General features: G+C 36.9%; 1 protein-coding gene across 2 annotated transcripts; it reads left to right on the top strand.

The window, feature by feature from the left end:
• The first annotated feature begins 5 nt into the window (after positions 1 to 5).
• Positions 6 to 23562, top strand: LOC110820175 (ARM repeat superfamily protein). Of its 2 annotated transcripts, none has more exons than XM_088216645.1 (18): positions 6 to 284; positions 476 to 610; positions 5324 to 5442; positions 6457 to 6502; positions 7681 to 7753; positions 7834 to 7891; positions 8788 to 8883; positions 9055 to 9172; positions 9249 to 9515; positions 11522 to 11623; positions 11788 to 12145; positions 12237 to 12350; positions 15573 to 16207; positions 16319 to 16515; positions 16948 to 17170; positions 17493 to 17612; positions 18617 to 19396; positions 20030 to 23562. In XM_088216645.1, exons 2-18 carry the CDS (start codon positions 515 to 517, stop codon positions 23087 to 23089), a joined length of 6462 nt encoding a protein of 2153 aa, XP_088072771.1. In that variant the 5' UTR covers positions 6 to 284; positions 476 to 514; the 3' UTR covers positions 23090 to 23562. The 2 variants fall into 2 exon arrangements, with proteins under 2 accessions (XP_088072771.1, XP_088072773.1); XM_088216647.1 differs by having other exon boundaries at positions 447 to 610.
• The last annotated feature ends 235 nt before the right edge of the window (positions 23563 to 23797 follow it).

The raw sequence follows: 23797 nt of genomic DNA, 5'->3' as shown, positions 1-23797 counted from the left end.
TTTGTTAACAATAGATATTCGCAACACGATGCCGTTTTATTTCTGGCGAACAACTCGTTTTAGCCTTAAAACGCATCGTTTTGGTGTCATTTACCAATTTGTTTTTACACGAGGCATGGTCTTGTTCTTTAATTATTAAAAAACTGAGGCATCACTTATTACCGTTTACATTAACGTTCGACAAGAAGATTCATCGATCAGAAGGCAACAGCTAATCATAAGGTGTTTTTGCTAGATCCTCCTAAAACCCTCCCTTGGACATATCAATGGCTTCCTAATTTCAGGTATTTCTCCTAATCTCTCCCTCTCTCCCTATTTTAATTCGCATTTTAATTGAATCTAACCTGTCTCCCTCTGAGGAGGAGCCTAATCTTCACTCACTTTCTACTAGTAATTTTCTTATACGGAGCCCTAAGTTTTTGGTAATTTGGCTTCCGGTTTTGGAGCTTTCATATTTTCTTCTTGATTAAATAAGGAGTTAAATCGAAGTGAACTTCACTGCAACTGTAAGAAGATGAAGGCAGGAAGCGCGGCGAAATTGATTGTGGAGGCATTGCTGCAGCGGTTCCTCCCTCTTGCTAGACGTCGCATTGAAACGGCTCAAGCCCAGGTCTGTTCGCTGTGGCTTAATTATTCTTCTTCTTGTAGATTTCCGTTCAATATATATAGACATATATACATATATATATTTATACACATCTAAGTATACTTCTGTTTAATTTGGGTTGTTTGCCTATGTATATTGTATTGCTTTAGAAAGATAGGCTCTCGCTTAAGGTACAAATATCTAGTGTTTCGAGCTTATGGAATCAAATTGATGGCTTTGCATTGGTGGGTGTTAACTTTTGTTAGAAGTATTTACGTTTATAAGATTTTGAATGTTGTAGTAACGGTCATGCTTCTATTTCAAAGTGCAGCAGAATGTGGAGAGTTATGGCACTATGTCTTTAACTGCTTAATTAACTACAGATGACCTATATCAGTCTGCTGCATTTGAGGAGCACTATTTTGGATTGCTAATTTAGTAATTTTAACGGTTTTTGATTGCCATTACTTTCTTCCAATAGGAGTGCTTTTCTGTACTTTGATGCATCTTCCATCTTTATGAGAGAAAAAAAAAGTGTATTAAGGAGCACCAAGGAGGTGCAACCCATATATGAAGAAACAGAAATTTCTCAAAATATGTAAAACATTCCCTATCTGAGTTGGGTGCACAATCCTTAGATGAAAAACAAAGGGTAAGGATTCTCAAAAGTTCTCCTGTTTCTCTACTTCCAATAACCCTAAGGGATAAGAGAGAGAATCTTTTTCTTGCCCTTATCTTCCTAGATACCTTACCACGGCCACAGCTCACCATGATTGAGTCAGTCATTATCAATTGCAATGTAAGGAAAACTTAAAATGGGCATCTTAATTCGAAATTTATACAGCACAAACTTAAAATGGGCATCTTAATGAAAGATGGTCCTGGATATAGCTTCCCTTTGCAAAAGTAGCACCAATTATGGTATCTCACCTCTTTTAATAAGGATTATTAATAGTGAGGTTTCCCCATGGGTGACTTGCTAGCAGAAAAGGCAAATCTAGGGGAGCATTCTTCTTCCTGTTCTAGGGATCCATTTTACAAGATTTTTCATACTAAATATTGCTTTCCGTGTGACAGTCTTCCTGCTGTATCCATCAGTTAGAGACCAAAATGTAAAGGCCTTAAACAGAGGACGATATGAACAACTGTGTACCATAGGAGAAAAGATTTGATAATATCCATAAACATCTAAATGCTTTTGTTTTCCATTTTGAAGTGTGAGTTATATATTTTCATAATCATAGAAAGAATTTTACTTTGATAAGGAAATCAGAAGAAACACAAGACTGCCATCAATGAAAACAATTAGATATAAGATTAAAAACAATGGATTCAAAGATTCATAACGAATTCAACCTATATTCTTTTTTTTTTTTCTCGCAAAAGAAAAGAAACTATATGAATTCAAGAGATTCTGTTGATTCGGTTTTAGATTTCCATTCATCAGAAATAAAAAATGTTTAAACATATAGCTTCTACAAATGAAAGTGACTCCTGTAAGGTCATCTAATTTATTTTTCTTCTAAACCAACCAATTTCCCCACTAGTCTCTGGTATATTTTTCTATCAACATCTGGGTCTTCTTCTGGCAGTTTTAGTTTATGATTTGGATCAATGGGTGTGCTATTAGACTTGCTTGCTAGTTTGCCAGTTTTCTTTAAAAGATTTGTGACATATTTTTGCTAGAAAATGAAAATTCTAGACTTTAAGTAGGCCACTTCTATTCTGAGAAAATGTTTTAGCATTTTAAATTCTTTAATTTCGAACTCTCTAGCCAGATATTGCTTAAGAACTTCCTTTTCAACTTCAACATTCCATGTAAACCAGCAGGGCTTTGGTTCCTGCTAACTCTGTGTTTAATGAACATGTGTGATCCAGTGACTTTCCTGATATCCAATGGATAGCATTACCTTTGAAAATCTTCCAAACCATGCCTGAGCGGATTGTTTAAGTCTAAAATGCTTTTTTTTTTCAGTTTGCAGACTCTGTTTGTTTCTAATCCTTCAGTAAAACCGAGACAGATCTCCATTTATTTATTTTTTCCAATTTCTCATGCAAGATGTCATCCTCAAAATCAAATTATTGCAATTGCCAATTGAAGTTAGTAGATAAGAACAATAGGATACATACCATATTCATCTTTGCAACAGGTGTAAAAGTTTCTTAGTAGTCAATTCCACTGGTTTGGGTATACCCTTTAGCCACCATCTCCCTTTTAATCTTTCAATTGTTCCATTTTGTATTTTTCAGTGGATACCAATTTGCAACTTATCGGTCTTTTCCCTTTGGGCAAGTCTATTGCTTCTCATGTCTAATTCTTTTCAAGTGCATGCATCTCAACATTCATTGCATTTTTTCGTTTCTCACTGGTTAAAAAGTCTCAGATCATATTTTAGGAATAGATACTTTATTCAGTGTTATAAGAAATTTTTTGTGAGATTAAGAACATTTTTCAAGGGATACAAAATTCAAGATAGGATAAAGGAGATGCTTAGTGCATTCCATTGTCCCTCTCTAAGTGCAATAGGTATGTCAATATCAGAAGAAGTAGAGTTTTCAAAGCTTACCTCATTTTCAACACTCGACTCAGATTCTTGAAGTTTCTTTGGATTGGGTTTTAGGTTTTTCCATCTGGAATATACTTGGAAGAACCGTAGGTCAGAAGAAATAGAACTTGACCCTTTTACATGCTGGCATGGTTTAGGGCTTTTGGTATAATTTTAACCAATAGATTCTTTGCAAAGAAAATGTTGAGTCCTGTAACCACCTCCTACTCCATTGCCCCTTCACTCACAAGCTATGGACCACGGTTCACAGGTTACTTGGTATTAAATGCACTATTGTTAGATCTATAAAAGAAGAATTAAAAGCTTGAGAGTTTTGATGCAAAGGAAACAAGAAATTTTAACTAATTTCTCTTACTATCTTTTGGATCATCTGGAAAGAAAAAAACAATAGAGATTTTGAGGGTAAAGAGGATAGTTTTGGTAACATCAAGGACAAATGGTTTCACTTTTTTGGGTCCATTATTCTTGAACGTAACCTTTGTAACCTTGATGACTTTGGTTTTATTGTAGATATGCTTATTGACTTGTAAATTTTCTGTACATGGGCGGCACCCTCTTGGTGCCTGCATTCAATATATACTCTTACTCTTTTATCTAAAAAAAATGGTTTAGGGTTTTTGGAAAGCAGATCAAACTTTTATTGGAGTGGGATTCTAGGATGACCTTTCTCCTGCTTTCTTCTGTAGTAATAATAGAAATTACCTCATTCAGCAAAGATAATTTTTTATTTTCCGTGATTTGGACTTTATCTTGATTAAATTCTAGGTTGAGTCCCGCCATAAACTGGTAGGCACAATCCTTTTCCATGAATTGCCTTTGGTAGGCTGCATCCTTGCTGCACTCCGTAGTGAGACAGTCCAAGGAGCATAAAATGCTGTAAAGGAGAACTCTCTTTGCCAGTTTTATGGGTCATCTGCTTGGAACCGAGTATTAGAGTCTTAAGCAACAGTTTGAACTGCTTCACATGATTCAGGACAGAAGCAAATAACCATTGTTCCTTTGGGAATGCCATAATGTGCTTTATGAAGGGATTGGGTCCATGCCCCATCTTAATATTTTTTTTCTTTGTTTCTTGTATCTTTCTGTTTTGGTTGGACAATAAGCTGTTCATAACAGCTTTTCATTACATCCAAGCGAGATGCATCACAGCTAGATTTTCTCTGGAACATGGAGTATAGTTGCTTGTGGGTTAGGAAGAATACATCAAATTGATTGAAATAGTTTTAACTACCATGGATGATTAAATTTCTGATTCGTTTAACCAGGTTTAGCTTAGTGGTAGTCATATTTCTTTGCTGCTTTGTGGGCTAATGCTCATGGTTATTTTAGGGATGTCTTTTGGCTATCTCGCAAAGAGGTTGAAATATTTTATTATTTTGATATACTTTATTTTCTTTTTAGCAGAATGTCTTGCTTGTAATTTTTTCTCTCCTCTCTCTGACAATATATATTCCTTTAGAAAGAAAAGGACCGAGTAGAGTCCTCCCTCACCGAGCAGAGTCCTTCCTCTCCTGCATTTTTTAAAATAAAAAAAATGGATTTGTTTTTGTCGGTTAGATCACTTTTTATTCTCAAGAAAAGAAAAGGAAAAGGAAAGATCACTTGTATCAGGAATGTCAGCAGGGCACTCTTTGTAGATTTCCCTCTTAAACGTGCTGGATTTCCTGGCAATGCTGGAAGGTCTTTGCTGCTTTACAATATTTGAGATTGGTTAATGGATTGGAGGCTCTGGACATTGATTTTTTGGGGGATTTCTTTATCAACATTGCAAGGGATTGATTACTTGCTTATACTAAATAGTCTTGCTTGTCTCTTTGTATCTTGCCGATTTTGCAGGAGGATAAATTATGCTCCTCTTTCCTCCTACATTTCTCTCTTTTTGTTTGAAAAACAAATAAAGTAATTGGTGAAGTATTGATGTTATCATATGATCCAGTCGGTAATATAAAAAATGAAAAGATTCATTTAGCAAGTGCATTTTGTGTCAACTTCTCAAGGGCTATATATTTTTTGGTAGATTATTATCCACTGCCAATATATTGTGTTTTCATTAAAAAGGTGAATGTTTTTTGTCTCAAAAAACAAAAAAGTAAATGTTTCAGTTGCCAATGTGATTTCAAAACGTTCTCATCTTTTGTTTCCCCATTCTTCTTGTTTTGACATGTTGCAGGATGGACTATACCTTCGACCATCAGATCCTGCTTATGAACAAGTATTGGATTCCTTAGCTATGATTGCCAGACATACACCTGTTCCCCTTCTGGAAGCTCTTCTCAAATGGAGAGAAAGGTGGATAATTTTTCTGCTTTTTCCCCTAATAATTCTCAATTAAAGAATTTTTTTCAATGCATTCTGTTCATCATATTCTTACTTTGTGTCCATATGTGTGTCGGGATTGGTGAGAGGCTGCATGTGATTGTAGGCGTGCATGAGATAGCTATCATTTCAGCTTTATTAGACTCAAAGAAGCAGTTACCCTTTGCTGACTTAATTTTGGCCTTTTACGGTGTCGTCTTCCTAATATGTGTCCATAGTGTCTCTTTGTGGGCTTCATTTATGAAGCTGCCACCCACTAGTATGATAGTTCTAATATTTCCTATGCTCACACACAAATATTTCCCAACGCATACATAGTGCACCCTTTGTGACATTTCTCATGCACACGGGCAATGGGTTCGGATGAGCCAAGCTGAAAAAGATTGGTCGATTAAAATTCCTACACAATAATTTGACAATAATGACATGGGTTCAAGTCGTGTAACCTCTAATGTTTTTACACAGAAAAAAGTCATGTAGCTGTTATTTCATGGAACACTGGCTATATGTTTTTTACTCTGCCATTCTTTGAGAAAATACCTTTAATGGTTTGACCTAATTTGTGACTACTTTTTTGAAACTCAATTAAAAGGGAGCAGAGACTGTCCTTATTTTGCTCCAGAGTTATATGGGTGTGCGGAATTCTAACATCTTATTTGTTTAAGATGTCATGTATAGATAACAACGAGCATACATTAAACTTGTATTCACTCCAGAGTTAACTTGATGAAAATGTGCATATCCTTTCTTGGAATCAAGCATTTTAAACTTTGTAAATACCACGGTGGTATTATCATTACTGTTATACCGTATCTCTTATGTTTTTCTTAATGAATTTAATATATCAGTTATCATTGCCACTTTTTTCCATGCTTCTTGTGATATATGAATGGACAATGGTATAATTATTTATTATAGCATTGTTATTGTTGAGGTGCTAATTGTTGTTGGCTACATGTTCTCCTCTTTTTGTGTTAATTTTTGCAGTGAGTCACCCAAGGGCGCAAATGATGCATCAACTTTCCAGAGAAAGGTTTGTATTGTTACTAACAATTTAGCCAATAGTTCCTGTGAAATTAATGCTTTGCTTATCATGCAGACATATCTTTCTTTAATATCAAATACTGCATTGTAAGAAGTTGAGAATGATTGAAGTGCTAGGAGGTCTTTGGTCTGGGAACCATGCAAGTATGAGGTCTTCAGTTTAACCTCACATGCGATTATGATTAGTTTTAAGTAAAATAAGGAGATAATGAACATCATAAACAAGTTCTTTTTTGGAAAAAAATTTCACTTGCCTGCATTAAACTATTTAAAATTTAGAATCCTCTTTTTTCCTTGCAAGAAATAAAAGCTACAAACAATTGCTTGCTTATCTTCTACTGTTTACTCTTATCTTTATATTTTGTCTCATCAACATGCCTAACCTTTGAGGAATAATAGTAGCCAGTTGACATTATTTATACCAGATGAATTCTTTTCTTTAGACAGTAATTTGATAGTACTTTTGCTAAGAGTAGAAATTTCAAAGTATTCTAAGAATATGATAAATATTTCTTATATGTAGCAATTAGAAGTATACCAAATCTGTGAATATGAATAGTGTTATAATTTGATGATCACATATATTGAATAATCAGAACACATGTCAACTTTTCTAATAGTGGCAATTTTCGTTGTACTGTGAGGACATGATAGTAAAAATAAATATTAAATGCCTCTTGGACTTTTAACTGGAAGTACGCCAAAGCTGTGAGTACTAAATGGGTGTTAGACTTTCATGTGATCATATTTCTTGAAGAAAGAGAACGCATGTCAAGTTTTTGTATTTATTCATTTAATAAATAAGATTACACCAAAGTATCTTCTTTCGCAAAAAGTATTTACACTGAATTAAAGGTAATGATTACTGCAGTTTCTTGCTTGTCTTCTTTTCACAGCTATGCTTGTGATCACTTTTATATCTTTATACAGAGGAATTACATTTTAACTATACATTTATACTTGTCTGAATTGCCATAGATTGTTTATCATATCTAAAAAGCGTCTGGAGATGCTAAGAGCATGCAATTACTTGTAGGAATTGGTAGAAGAGAAATCTGGTGACAAGAATAAAATTCTGTCTCTTTTTATGCATGTAATGGTTTTATCCCACTGATTAAGACTTATTCAATTAGTTTTAATTTTGATAATATTATTACAATGGATCAGTTGGCTGTGGAGTGCATTTTCTGCTCAGCGTGTATTCGTTTTGTGGAGTGCTGTCCGCAGGAGGGTCTTACTGGTTTGTTCATAACATTAGTGTTACTTTCTGTTTGAATTCTATGATTTATTTCTTGATGGAACTGTCGGTTGTCATTGCAGAGAAACTTTGGTCTGGGCTTGAAAACTTTGTTTTTGATTGGCTAATTAATGCTGACCGGTATGGCTATTCTCGATTAATTCAGGAATTTCTAGAACTTCTATATTTCCCTAGTTTGTAGCATGCACCTCTAATTTTACTTATGCTAAGTAACAAAAATACTAAAGGCTAAATAAAAGTATTCTTTAATTGTTATTTGGGTAGTAAATGAGGGTTCCTGGGACTTGGGAATACTTACTATTCGGTTTATTATTTAAAATAAAAATTTAATTCTTCTTTTATTTTACTATCATGAAAATTTCAAAACAATACTAAAAATTTCTTTTCTAATGCTCTCTTTAGACAGTATTTTCTCATGCACATTTTCTGTTCTTCTTTCACTCTTATTCTAGCTTCTTTTTCACTGTCTAAATTGAAAATCCACCCTTTTGTTGTCTTCTGTAAAGCAGAATTGCTTGTTATTTTATATTTTTGTCATTTTAGAGTTAATTGTTATTTAGCATATATTAACATTGAGTCGACAAACATATTCATTATACTAAGATTGCTTTGTTATTTTTTAAAAATAATAGATCTAGTTATCAATAGGCACATATATGTAGATCTAAAAGCATGTATAGGAGCATGTGGATTACTAGTACTTAAGTGTAAACATAAAACAGTTTTTCTGGAGGGTGCTAACAACGTCTCTTTTAAAAAAAATTGAAGTGAACGCTAAATTTCTATCTTTTGCTTTTAAATATTGGTTTTACTGTCAACTACAACACGATTAATGTATAAATGTGTACATATATAGGAAATAAAAATTAGAATATATCCTCATGTACTAAATAGAGCCAGACTACTCTTTCTCTATATCTCTCACTCCCCTTTTTTAAACTTGTTTTACATACTTCTAGTTTACTTAGGACTGTGCTCGCATCTATCTCAGAACTCCACATATGCTCTCAATGCAGGGTTGTTAGCCAAGTGGAATATCCCTCGTTATTTGATTTGCGGGGGCTCCTTCTTGACTTAGTTGCTCAACTATTAGGTGCATTATCTCGCATCAGGTAACTCTTTTAACCGAAATATTTGTAATTTCTTAGAAATTTCAACTGATGGCCTAAAATATCTTATATATGACTCTCTTTTGCTTTATATCTAAATTGAAAGCTTGTATGATTGACAAATCTATTGATAACTTGTATTACCTATATGATGACTTCCTTCCACTTTGACAGGTTTAGTTCTGTTACAGAGCGCTTTTTTATGGAACTTAATACTCGTCGGATTGACACAAGTGTTGCAAGAAGTGAAACACTAAGTATCATCAATGGGATGCGCTACCTGAAACTTGGGGTATGTGTGTAACTAAGTTCTCTTTTAGAGACTAATGATGTGAATATAATGGAGTAACAATAAGGTCTATTGGCAGGTTAAAACTGAGGGTGGACTGAATGCTTCAGCGTCTTTTGTGGCAAAAGCAAACCCTCTTATCCGTGCTCCACATAAACGCAAAAGTGAACTCTACCATGCATTATGCAATATGCTTTCAAACATCCTAGCGCCTCTTGCAGATGGTGGAAAAAGCCAATGGCCTCCTTCAGGTGTGGAGCCTGCACTTACTTTGTGGTATGAAGCTGTTGGACGCATAAGAGGCCAACTAATTCATTGGATGGACAAACAGAGCAAACATATAGCTGTGAGTGATAAACTCCTGTCTTTTTATCCTGAAAATTTCCATGTGAATTTTAGGCTACATGGTTGTCAAGAATTGATATTTGGTCTTACAAAAGGATAATCGGAAGAATGTCTGAGAGGAAATCATCTGTTAGAATTCATCACAAAATCCTAAAGTGCCACTTCTGTACTTCCATTTTACCCTAGACAATTTTCATTTTCAATTTTTTTTGTTTATCACCAGAAATATTAATTTTGGTTTTTTCTCTGCTTAAACAGAAGCGAAAAACTTAGTTCTCTCCTTGAATGTTTAGTAATTAAAATTTGGCAAAAGACAGTTTATAATCTGTCGGTTCCCTACAAATGACGAAAAACACCTTTTAGAAAGAGAAATAAGACAATTTTTACATCAATATAATTTCTTAAATGTGTAAAGGGATATTTTGGTGTCTACTTGACCACCACTAACATTTCTTGTAGATTTTATAAGTTCTCTAAAACAAAAGTTGTATCTTAACAATTTTTTAAAATTATTTTTTCAAGAGTTTCTAAGTTGTCTAACTTAGAAGCTTTTGGTTGTTTACTAAATGCATTTAGGACACTGCTACAGAGATTATAAGTTCCTGATTTAAAAAAAAAAATAAACTAGGTTGAACACTCTTTAAATCTGTTTCAGCTATTGAGGCTTTAAGGTTTCTTAAACTTATGCTCTGTGCTGGAGTAAGATGTTAATGACATTATTTAGTTCGTCATAGATCTGGGGATTTCAGAAGATAGCGGTCCTTCGGTTTGGGCACTACAAAGCTAGGTGCTATGCTTTTGTATGGTGGAGTAGACTTAGATGATTGAATAGTGCACTATAATCATCATGGGCTGGTTTAAACTGAACCAACTTGATCAATAGGTGAGCTGTGACTAGTGGTTTTCTTTTTATTCCCATCCAGTTGTGAACATAAAAGGTGATTGATCTTTCCACATTATTTCTTATTTTTCTTTTAAAAGGTGATTTTTCATTCTCTCCCTTATCGTTTTTTTTTTAAATTTCCTTCCTAGTCCAACCAAATGGATTGTTTGAATTCATGAAGAACATTGCTGAACTGAGGCAACCTTAAACACAACGGTTCTGAAAAATTGGAAAGACCTTCATTTGACTAGACTTCTTATGCCAGTTTAGCATTATGTACCTTTGTTTAAGATTTAGTTTTTTTTTTTGGTTGGTTTTGAGTGTACATTATCATGAGATGACCCTTATATAAAAAGGTTTGTATGAAAATCTGTAACTAGGTACATTACATATCTATTGAACATATCTCCTGCTCTTTATAAGGGTTCCAGTGGTATGAACATTCACTTATCGGGTAATCACACCCACTGTTTGCCTCTGGCCACAATTATCAACCTAATATTATCCATCTATGCTACCTATTATTCCAAGTATGTAGTAGTCATCAAAATGCTAACTGCCACTGAAGCAAGGAAACTCTTATTTTGCTGCTGTCCAAACTCTCTATTTGTTCTGCATCAATGTTATCTGCCTGTCTAACATGAGTCTTACCAGGAAAAGACACCTATTTAAAATGAGTGTTATGATTTAGCATTCTACTGCATCTATCTCTTATGTTTATTATTTTGAAAATGCTCCACTTTTCCTGTTTTACAACTTTACTTTCTCCCATCATTTTCTTTACTGTCTTCAGCTCTTTACATATAAGACTCAAATCAGTTTGCCAATGATGTCTACCCATATATTTTTAGATTGTGGTAGTTTCATAAATAAGCAACTTCGCCCTTGTGCTTTTTAAGCTCTTAGTTCTTCTCCTTTACAGGATTGAACCTTAAACTTTTTATAGAAAGTTTTATTCCCATCTTTTTCTTTTTTTTGTACTGATTTTTTTCAGAATACTCTTTTTGTGTTTTCATCTTTTAATTATTTTTTTCTCCATTTCACTCTCTTTGTTTGTTCGTGCATTTTAGTTTCTCCCCTTATCTTTGATTTCTTTGGTTTCTACTAAATGATTCCTGTTCTAGGTTGGCTACCCTCTGGTGACTCTTCTTCTCTGTCTCGGTGATCCTCAAATATTCCACCACAACTTAAGTTCTCATATGGAGCAATTATACAAACTTCTAAGAGTAAGTTCAACTCTCTTATCCTAACAAAAAAGGATTCACTGAATTGCTTGTCTGCCTCACGCATGGCCCAATCCTACTTTTCCACTCTTCCATTTTCAAAGGGAAATAACTACACCGTCATGTATTGCATTTGTTGGCTGAGAGCATCTGGTTTTATTCTTCAGGACAAGAACCATCGTTTTATGGCCTTGGACTGCCTTCATCGAGTTCTAAGGTTTTACTTGAGTGTTCATGCTGCTAACCAGCCACCAAATCGTATATGGGATTACTTAGACAGCGTGACCTCTCAACTCCTAACTGTTCTGAGGAAAGGGCTGCTAACTCAGGACGTTCAGCATGATAAACTTGTTGAATTTTGTGTGACTATAGCAGAACATAACCTTGACTTTGCCATGAATCATATGATATTGGAATTATTGAAGCAAGATAGCCCAAGTGAAGCGAAGGTTATTGGTCTCCGTGCTTTGCTTGCCATCGTCATGTCGCCTTCAAGCCAACATGTTGGCTTGGAAATATTTAAGGGTAATTGTTTTTCATAGAACTTTTAGCCTATTGTTTTGTTTTGACTCACAAAACCTTCTTTATCTCATCTGCCCTCCTGTTTCATAAGCAGGTCATGATATTGGTCACTACATACCAAAAGTGAAGGCTGCAATTGAATCAATTTTAAGGTCTTGCCACAGGACCTATAGTCTGGCTCTTCTAACTTCCTCAAGGACCACGATAGGTAATTTCTACTCTGAAGAATAGTAGAGTTGTAGAGGCAGTACCAAGAAAAGGAACTGATTACATAGGGTCAAAAAGAGCAACAGGACTAGCTTTTATGACTTGATTCGGTTTAGCTGTTCTTACATGGATAGGATAGATATATTACATATTGTGATGAAAGAAGTTACTGTTAGTAGCCTGACTCTTTTTTCTTTCAGAAATAAAGTATAATATATTCAAAAGCACCAAAGGAGTGCAAACTCATTAACTAAAGTATTTATAAATCTAGCAAAATTCCAATTAGAGCCTAATGGAGTGTATATATTTTTCTTTATGTGATATATTATGTCCCTATCATGATTTAATTAGGTGGTGGAATATCCCATAAATCATGGAATTCCAAGATAATTAGGTTTCCTTTTATGGTGCATGAGTAAGAACATGAACGTATATAACCTCATGTAATCATTCAATAAAAAATATAATCTTTCTCCATGCCATCAAATCATTAATAAAAAGTTCAGGGTTTAGAACTAAAAATTCTTAAAACCTATTAAAATTACATTATATGCTCTTAAAAGCCATTCTATTCATCTCTTCCCAAATAGCCAAGAAGGTAGCCAAAGAGATAAGTTTTAGTCTCTTATCACCTTGGATGTCTCTCCATGCCATATCTCTTCCCATACTCAACCTGCCGCCAGCCAACTCACACCCAAGAAACTGTAGGCACCAATGCCTAAATCTGATAAGTATATGGGCACCACAAAAGAAAATTATTTCATGATTCTGCACTCTTGTATAGGTAGCTTCTATTTACTAAAACCTTGCTTAATCAACTTATCCAGCATTAAAATCCTTTCACCTACCTCTTTCCAGGTGAAAAAAGCCACTCTAGGATTTGTCTTAACCTTCCAAATCAAATTGGCTGGGAAGTCATTACGAGATATTTTCCCCCTATTCAGATGCCGATAAAATGACTTTACTTGAGAAGGTAAGGGAAGAGTTCAATTTCCAGATAAGCTCATCTCTGTGGGCTTGTGACCCTTTTTTTTTTTTCTGAAAGATGTCTCAGCAGTCTTAGATATTCATGGATCTCCTAGTCATTTAGATTCCTTACCAACTCAACTGACTACTACTCTCTCCCGTTAGAGCTAAGAACGAATATTTTAACGGCAGCATCCTCGAAGTGAAGTAGGTAAAGATACATGGAATTAATGAATCAAAAATCCCCCCACTCCCCCCTCCATCCACTCATCTCTCCAGAAGCTCACTATATCCCTCGACCCCATTCTCCATTTAACACAATCCTGAAAGTCCTCTTTCTCCATGAGCATTTTCTTCCAAGACCCACTTCATACGGAACCCTATGGGAATAATTGAATGAACCACTGCCATCTTTAGCATGTTTAGCACATAAAGCTCTACTCTAAAAACTCCCCTCTCCCTAACAAACCTCAAAAGCCACTTTCTTGAAGAGTTCTGTTGAAATCGCCCAAACCTCAACACTGTAATGGTTATTGAACCTTGTCCCAAGCCACAAGGTGAAATTTTCTTCTTTCTTCCGAATCACACCACAAGAAATTGCATTGGATTCTTTCCAGTCGTGGACATAAAAAATATATGGATATTTCCATCCTGCCAAGCGAGATTCAAAGTGGTTAGTCACTAGTCCCCTTGTTGGTGTCTCTTTGAACTTTGCCCTTAATAGAAGACCCAAATATTTAATAGGTAGTCTCCCATTTTTTCACCTTAAAATGTCAGCCAACCTCCCTCTTCTTCACAAGCCCAAGTTGCTCAAGTTCCAAATTTGACAGATTAATCTTGAGCCTCAAGACCACTTCAGAAAAGACTAATACACACATGTTCTTGAGAAGTGCCGTACCACTTGATTCGCAGGATAATAAAGTGTTATGTGGAAAAAAGAGGTGGATAGCCTCTGCCTTCTCAAATTGTCAAGCCCTTAAACAAATCCACCTCCTTGGCTGTTGAGATGAGCTTGTTGAATGCTTCCATTACTATACTAAATCACAGCAGGGATAGAGGGATCCCCTTGTGGTAATCCCTTAAAGGCCTTAAAAGAAGGAAGATGAACCTCCATTCATTACCGCCGCGAATGATGAGGAGGTGATACAGGTCTTCATCCAACTGCTCTATTTTTCACCAAAACCCATCATGTCCATCATGTAGAACAAAGACCTCCATGCCACATGGTGATAAGTCTTTTTCATTTTCAATTTACGTTTTTTCCACCCACCCACGAACCCTCCCCCCTCCTCCCCCCATTCTAAATTGCTGTTAACAACCCCATTTACTATTGATGTTGCATTTAGGATATGTCTTCTTCAACAAAAGCATGTTGCCTCTTGCCAACAACAATGCCTGCCATTATGTTTTCTTAAAAAATGAATGACCACTTTTGCCATTGTTATTGCCAAAACTTTCGCAATAGTCTTATAACTGCACTTACCAAGTTATAGGTTTAAAATCTTTAATGTTAGAAACCTTGTCTACCTTTGGGATTAAGACAAAAAAAAGTTGAGTTCAGGCTCTTTACATAGAATTACTCGGCCAATCATTGGCATAACAACAAAATAACTAACTTGTTACCAAGTATAATGCAACTGGTATTCCAGCTCATATTGTCTGGCATGTAACTATATTCTAATGGTTATTTCCTAAGAGGAAATGATAAGAAAACTCTGCCTGTCTGGCATTCTACAACACAATTTGAAGCCTTGAATGTTGCCGTTTAAAGAAATGTTAAATATTTGGTAGCTTTTTTAGTGTTTTTTTGAATGGGTGCTAAATCACCTTTATATACTTTCTTAACCCTTTCCGAAGTCGGGCTCAGAATTGGATTTTTATTCATCTGTTATAGGGAAGCCCTCAGATATGCAGTTGCATGACGCAACTCCGGACTGAAATGGGACATGAATTGGTTGCCTAAGACTAGGATTCCGAAACATGATTGCCTGACTCTGGTTTGTTGCTAGACTGTCTGTTTTTAGCTGTACCAGACATGAAGATAGGCATGGGAAAGCAGTCAAATATTTCTAAATGCATATAAACTGATAATGTGGTGGATTAGTAGAATGATGGGTTGCACTAATCTTTTAGTGTTTGAGTATTTCCTATTTTCTTAAATTGTTTATCTAAAGATCTATTGTAGACCTATAGTTATTCATGCTGGGTGACACGTTTCTGGATTGTCATCCATAATTGATATTTTTTCACACTCCAGATGCTGTAACTAAGGAGAAGTCTCAAGGATACCTCTTTTGGTCAGTGCTAAAGTGCATACCTTACCTGATAGAGGAAGTTAGCCGAAGTGATAAGATTACAGAAATAATACCGCAGCATGGCATCAGTATTGATCCTGGTGTACGAGAAGAAGCAGTACAGGTACTGAACCGGATTGTAAGATACATTCCTCATCGTCGTTTTGCAGTTATGAGAGGAATGGCCAACTTCATTCTCAGGCTTCCTGATGAATTCCCTCTTCTCATTCAAACATCGTTAGGACGTCTTCTTGAACTCATGCGGTTCTGGAGAGCTTGTCTGATTGATGATAGACTGGAAAAGGTTGATGCTGAAGATGGAAAGCAAGTGGGGCAGGGAAATGACAGATTCAGGAAATCTTCTTTCAATCAACCAGTAGATGCAATTGAGTTTCGAGCATCAGAAATTGATGCTGTGGGGCTCATCTTCCTTAGTTCTGTGGATAACCAGATACGGCATACAGCCTTGGAGTTATTGCGCTGTGTACGTGCTTTGAGAAATGATATACGAGACCTTACAATTCGAGAACAGTCAGATCATAACATAAGAAATGAAGCTGAGCCCATATTTATAATTGATGTTCTGGAAGAACATGGGGTCAGTTTCTAAACCACATTACTAATCCTAACTTTTATTTTTTTTTATGCAGTTACTTGTAAATATGAAATTTCTTCTCCTATTCTATACTCAAATATTTTATTGTTGCAGGATGACATTGTTCAGAGTTGTTACTGGGATTCCGGCAAGCCTTTTGATTTCAGAAGAGAGTCTGATACAATTGCTCCTGATGTGACTCTTCAATCCATAATATTTGAGAGTCCTGATAAGAACAGATGGGCTCGATGTCTTAGTGAGCTTGTCAAATATGCTGCTGAGCTTTGCCCAGCATCTGTTCAGGAAGCAAAGTAAGTGTGCCCAACAAAATTGTGTTATTTTCTTATGTGTATCTTCAAATGGCACTATCTTTTCTTTTTCAAGCAATGATGCATTTTCCTCTTAACAGGTAATATAATCTCAAATTGTGGCTTACTGGCTTGAAATAAAAAATTCCAAGGGCAATTAGAAGCTTTAGGTCCTTGTGAACTTTGTATCTAATGGGTAGATGAACTGACAAAAAGAAAAATTTATTTGCCAATAATTGATACTGTAAGCTACTTTTACTTGGAGGTCTACAATTTATTTACTAAATAGTGAAGACAAGTTGCTATATCTGATTGAATAATGCTTTGTTGTTCATTGTGACTCCAATTATATGAACTTTCTTATCATGCTTTCCTGGTTAATCAATTGAGGAAAAAGAAGTGTGCATCTCAGTGAAACTCGACTTTCTTTGGCAGGGTAGAGGTTCTACAACGTCTTGCACATATTACACCTGTTGAGTTGGGTGGAAAGGCTCATCAATCACAAGACACAGAGAACAAACTGGATCAATGGCTTATGTATGCAATGTTCATATGCTCTTGTCCACCAGATGGCAGAGAAGCTGGTAGCATAGCAGCTACCAAAGAGATCTACCATCTGATTTTCCCCTCTCTGAAATCTGGGTCAGACACACATATCGTAAGTTGTTGGTAGAAGTATCTTCATGGTGTGTTAAGTTCGATATAAACATATAATGGTATATTGCTCTGTTATCCCACTCTTTGGCCAGTGATAAGGATGGTAGTAAGGTTATGTTGATTGGGCCAAATTCATATCCAAACTAGATCTGGATATTAATGAAAATTTTTCACTGTTCAATGAAACTGGTCCGTGCAAATTTATGTCCAGTTTATTGTGTCTTTCCTATCCTGGGTCTTTCCTCATTTGTTCTTCAAGTATTTTCTGCATGCTTCTGAATTTGATATCAATGGTAAACTTGTTTTATTTCCTTTATATTTAGCATGCTGCCACCATGGCTCTTGGTCATTCCCATCTGGAAGCATGTGAAATCATGTTCGGGGAGCTAGCATCTTTCATTGATGAAGTTTCTTCAGAAACAGAAGGAAAACCAAAGTGGAAGGTATTCCTCATGATCTAGTTTCTGAACATACTTGATATTGCTCAGTGGACTATGCTGATACGAACTTGAAAAGTCAAATCTTGAAGAGTATATTTATTTTCATTAATTGGTAACTTCATGACTCATGAACGGCTATGCTAGAAGGGCCAAGTTTATCTTACAAACCTGACACAATTGAGAAGGCTTGTAATCAAATTAATGGTTAAAAATTTATTGGCACTTGAGTTCTGGGTGCAAGAATTTTGTCTTATGTTTACATTGCCACTTGAGGAGGGTAGGATTAAGTTTTCTTGGCATTTGGCTACACTAGATAATAAAAGAAAATTGTATGTCTTTTTATTTCGAAAAAAAAAAGAAAGAAAACTGTATGTCAATTACTGAAATGTAAGGGAAAGAACAGATAATTTCACATAAAGAAAGTACCTGGATTAAGTTGCAAAGTTTAAGGCCCAACTTGAGTTTATTCTGTAGATTTGATTTGTTGATACTAATGTATATCTGCTGACCTTCATTCCCTGTATCAAATTTTTATGTTCCAATGTTATCTAAAAAAAAACAAATTATGTTCCATTGATGTACCTTGGCCTCTCAAACTGTAGCAACAGGAATGGGTTGGAGTAGAACTTAGATCTAAAATTTTTCTATGAAAAAATGTGGATGTTTCATTTGTATCAAACACTTCAAAAAATTGAAGAGCAAAATATTAGTAGAACTTCTCTTCGTCAATTTTGATTACATGTATGTACTCTCTGTCCAAGCTGCAACAAATTTTGGTAAAGCCCCATAATCTTGATCCTTTTCTACCAAACCTTGCCTCCCAATGCTAATTACAAACAATTCATTCCTTCAGAAAAATTTAAATAATCCATAAATGTATTTTTTAAAAAATTCTCTCTCCCTCTATCTCTCAAACTCAGTTTTCTTTGATATTTAGTGAGACTTCTTCTTACCAAAGTTAGGCAGCAGTTAGATCATCTACTTAACATTGTATGCCAATGCTATAGATGCAAAGCCAAAAAGGGCGCCGTGAAGAACTTCGCATGCACATTGCAAACATATATCGAACTGTTGCAGAAAATATCTGGCCTGGATTGCTTGGCCGCAAGCCAGTCTTCCGTCTACACTATTTGAGGTTTATTGAAGATACAACAAAGCAGATTTTAATGGCACCTCCTGATAGCTTTCAAGAAATGCAACCTCTCCGTTATGCACTTGCTTCTGTTCTAAGATCTCTTGCTCCCGAATTTGTTGAGTCAAAATCTGAGAAATTTGATCTGAGAACTAGGAAGCGACTGTTTGATCTTCTTCTTTCCTGGTGCGATGATACGGGTAGTACATGGGGGCAGGAAACTGTAAGTGATTATCGGCGTGAAGTTGAGCGGTACAAAACTTCACAGCATAATAGGTCAAAAGATTCTATAGACAAAATATCTTTTGATAAGGAACTAAGTGAACAAGTTGAGGCAATTCAATGGGCCTCCATGAATGCTATGGCATCACTTTTATATGGCCCTTGCTTTGATGACAATGCTCGAAAAATGAGTGGTCGGGTAATATCTTGGATCAACAGTTTGTTCATTGAACCTGCACCAAGGGCTCCATTTGGTTACTCTCCTGCTGATCCAAGAACTCCATCTTATTCAAAGTATACCGGAGAAGGTGGACGTGGAGTTGCTGGTCGTGATAGGCATAGAGGTGGTCATCATCGTGTTGCTTTAGCAAAATTGGCTTTGAAGAATCTTCTTCTTACGAATTTGGACCTGTTTCCTGCTTGCATTGATCAGGTAATATATGACCCCTTATTGGTATGCACTGCGTCCTTTTGTTTATGTATGTGCATGCACATCTGTGTGTTTTCTAATAGGAGGCTCTTGGACTGGCTGTAGTCTTTGGAAGTAGCCCTTGCTGTTGATCTAATACTTATTGTGAGTTGAATTCAATTTCAAATCTCTGCGCGTTATGAGTAACTTTATTAACTAATTAGTTGACCACTACATCCTTATTTCATATGCATGCACTTGAATATGGAGTTTTTGATGTTTAGATCTTATTCCAGTTATGGAATTTTGTAAAAGGTAAACGAGTGCGCAGACACAAACCATGCATGTATTTGTATCTTTATGTCTATTTTGATGCTTCATAGAGATACTAGAAGTAGATAAAGATAAGAAAATTAATATATAGGAAACTGGTGATGCCCCAGAATTTTCGACCTTAGTCAATGACTTGATGGTTATTCTCATTTTCCCCTACTTTCACTTTTTATTATTCTTCAGAACAAAAATAATAGTCTCCTTTATCATAAGAAGTCTGTTCTGCTTTTTTCTTTAATGTTTTTAAATTAATTTCAGGTACATTCATCACTGTCAATTAATCAATAAATTTGACTAACCAATTGATTTTAACATTTTGCTCAGTGCTACTACTCTGATGCTGCTATAGCTGATGGATACTTCAGTGTACTGGCTGAGGTGTACATGCGCCAAGAGATACCAAAGTGTGAAATTCAGAGGCTCTTGAGCCTGATTCTTTACAAGGTAGTTGACCCTTCTAGACAAATCCGAGATGATGCATTACAGATGCTTGAGACACTTTCAGCCCGTGAGTGGGCAGAGGATGGTATTGAGGGCTCAGGACGCTACCGAGCTGCTGTTGTGGGTAATCTTCCTGATTCCTATCAACAGTTCCAATACAAGCTCTCTTGCAAACTTGCAAAAGATCACCCTGAGTTGAGCCAGCTCCTTTGTGAAGAAATCATGCAGAGGCAACTGGATGCTGTTGATATAATTGCACAGCATCAGGTCTTGACATGCATGGCTCCATGGATTGAGAACCTCAATTTCTGGAAACTCAAGGACTCAGGCTGGAGTGAGAGATTATTAAAAAGTCTTTACTATGTCACATGGAGGCATGGTGACCAGTTCCCTGATGAAATTGAGAAACTGTGGAGCACAATTGCAAGCAAGCCTAAGAACATTAGTCCAGTTTTAGATTTCTTGATCACAAAAGGAATTGAAGACTGTGATTCAAATGCCTCGGCCGAAATAAGTGGTGCTTTTGCTACATATTTCTCTGTTGCTAAACGGGTGAGTTTATATCTAGCACGGATATGTCCACAACTTACAATTGATCATCTGGTTTACCAATTAGCACAGAGGATGCTGGAAGACAGTGTTGAACCAGTTGGAGCAGGTGCAAACAGGGGTGATTCAAATGGAAATTTGGTGTTGGAATTCTCTCAGGGCCCTGCAGTGCCCCAGGTTGCATCTGTTGTGGACAGCCAGCCACACATGTCACCCTTGCTTGTTCGGGGTTCCCTTGATGGTCCACTTAGGAATACTAGCGGCAGCCTGAGCTGGAGAACAGCAGGTGTGACAGGACGAAGTGCTTCCGGTCCCCTTAGTCCAATGCCTCCTGAGTTGAACATTGTTCCTGTAACTGCAGGCCGTTCTGGCCAGCTCCTTCCAGCCTTGGTAAACATGTCTGGGCCTTTAATGGGGGTTAGAAGTTCCACAGGAAGTTTGAGGAGCCGCCATGTATCACGGGACAGTGGAGATTACCTCATTGACACCCCAAACTCTGGTGAAGATATGTTGCATTCTGGGGTTGGCACACATGGTGTTAATGCTAAAGAACTTCAATCAGCCTTGCAAGGGCATCAGCAACATTCGCTTACTCATGCAGATATAGCCTTGATTCTTCTTGCAGAGATAGCATATGAGAATGATGAAGATTTTCGGGAACACCTGCCTCTTCTTTTTCATGTCACCTTTGTTTCAATGGATAGTTCAGAAGATATTGTGCTTGAGCACTGCCAGCACTTGCTTGTCAATCTCTTATATTCACTTGCTGGCCGGCACTTAGAGCTGTATGAGGTGGAAAACAGTGACGGAGAGAACAAGCAGCAGGTTGTCAGCCTGATAAAGTATGTCCAATCAAAGCGAGGGAGCATGATGTGGGAGAATGAGGACCCAACTCTTGTGAAGACAGAACTTCCTAGTGCAGCGCTGCTTTCTGCCCTTGTTCAGAGTATGGTTGATGCCATCTTCTTCCAGGGAGATCTCCGAGAGACTTGGGGGGCTGAAGCACTTAAATGGGCAATGGAATGCACTTCAAGACACCTTGCCTGTCGTTCACACCAGATTTACCGTGCATTGCACCCTAGTGTCACTAGTGACACATGTGTTTCACTGCTCCGCTGTCTTCATAGATGCCTAGGCAATCCAGTACCTCCTGTCTTAGGATTTGTGATGGAAATTTTATTGACGCTGCAAGTGATGGTGGAGAATATGGAGCCTGAGAAAGTGATACTATATCCCCAACTTTTTTGGGGTTGTGTTGCTATGATGCACACAGACTTTGTTCATGTCTATTGCCTGGTCCTACAGCTCTTCTCTGGTGTTATTGACCGCCTGTCGTTCCGGGATAGAACAACAGAAAATGTCCTTCTCTCCAGTATGCCTCGAGATGAACTTGATACTAATGGTGACCTTGCAGATTTCCAGAGGATGGAATCTAGAGGCTATGAGGTAACACCAGCTGGTGGGAATCTACCAAAATTTGAAGGGGTTCAACCTCTTGTGCTGAAGGGACTAATATCAACTGTTAGTCATGGTGTCTCCATTGAGGTCCTTTCACGCATTACAGTACACTCTTGTGATTCTATATTTGGGGATGCTGAGACAAGACTCCTGATGCACATTACAGGCTTACTTCCCTGGCTTTGCTTGCAGCTTAGCAAGGATACAGTGGTGGGACCTACTTCACCACTCCAACAGCAGCACCAAAAGGCTTGTTCTGTTGCCGCAAATATTGCCATCTGGTGTCGAACAAAATCACTTGATGAGTTAGCTACTGTCTTCATGGCCTACTCTCGAGGTGAGATCAAAAGCATCGATAATCTACTTGCTTGTGTCTCACCACTACTATGCAACGAATGGTTCCCCAAGCATTCAGCTTTGGCTTTTGGGCACTTGCTACGGCTGCTGGAGAAAGGACCAGTTGAGTATCAACGAGTGATATTGCTCATGCTTAAGGCACTGCTCCAGCACACTCCCATGGATGCTTCTCAAAGCCCGCACATGTATGCAATTGTGTCCCAGTTAGTTGAGAGCACTTTGTGTTGGGAGGCACTTAGCGTGCTGGAAGCCCTTCTGCAGAGCTGCAGTTCATTGACGGGGTCCTACCCTCATGATCCTGGGTCGTATGAGAATGGAACTGATGAAAAGATCCTAGCTCCTCAGACCTCATTTAAGGCTCGAAGCGGGCCCCTACAATATTCCATGGTTTCAGCTATTGCTGGAGGTACAGCACTAGCTAACCAAGGGGTCTCGACTGAGTCAGGGGTGTCATCTAGAGAGGTAGCTTTACAGAACACACGTCTGATCCTGGGGCGGGTTCTTGACAGCTGCGCACTTGGGAGGAGAAGGGATTATAGAAGGCTAGTACCTTTTGTGACCACAATTGGGAATCCATGACCGGGGTTGACATTGCTTACTGTATTTTTGATGGAGCAATGGAGGAGAATTTGGGGCCCCTGGTTCTGTATATAGACACATGATAAATTATGGTTTTAGTTAGTAGAATCTTCCTTAGAGTTTCAGCACCCCAAGCCCTTTTCTCTCAAGTTAAATAGTTCCTCACCTTTTCTTTTTTTTTTTTGGTTTTATATTTTCATGTTTTGTAGGAACTGTCTGCTGCTCTGTCCAATTTGGTTTTCTCTCACCTCTGCAACTAAATACAATCGGGTGAATCTTATGCAGTATCTGCCAATTGTACATTCTTCGAATCCTGTTTAGGAGATTAGATTTTTATGCCTGTGAAGCATGTTACTACAATTATGTAAAGTGTAACTATACCAGCCTGTCAATTTCTATTTATAACACTTACATCAGAAACTCTCTCAAGTGACTCAACTTGCTTTTGTTTGTTTATCTGCCTTCATGATTAATTTTCTCTCGTAATTAGTTGAAAGTTTATGCATATGTATATATATTACAAATATTGATGTAATATTGTATCTTCATTAATACTTACAGGAATTGATTTAACTAATAAATTTATGGAGAAACATATAGTACATATCAACGCGGATCTATGATATACAAGACAATATCTCTGAAACTTGTGTTACTAACCGGAGTATTAACGAAAGAACCTTTTGCTGACTTTCAATTCTTTCCTTT

Source organism: Carica papaya, chromosome 1 (assembly GCF_054855325.1).
Source record: "Carica papaya isolate Zhongbai chromosome 1, ASM5485532v1, whole genome shotgun sequence".
In the NCBI taxonomy this organism is placed as follows: Eukaryota; Viridiplantae; Streptophyta; class Magnoliopsida; order Brassicales; family Caricaceae; genus Carica; species Carica papaya.
Note: the sequence above shows the minus strand (reverse complement) of the source record. Positions and strands in the feature narration are given on the sequence as shown.

What these genes read in the sequence shown, in the direction of transcription:
- LOC110820175 (XM_088216645.1), top strand. Translation starts at nt 515, where the DNA reads ATGAAGGCAGGAAGCGCGGCGAAATTGATTGTGGAGGCATTGCTGCAG. An exon ending in CATCAACTTTCCAGAGAAAG is followed by an intron (nt 6,503 to 7,680) that starts GTTTGTATTGTT and finishes ACAATGGATCAG; the next exon opens with TTGGCTGTGGAGTGCATTTT. An exon ending in TGGCTAATTAATGCTGACCG is followed by an intron (nt 7,892 to 8,787) that starts GTATGGCTATTC and finishes CTCTCAATGCAG; the next exon opens with GGTTGTTAGCCAAGTGGAAT.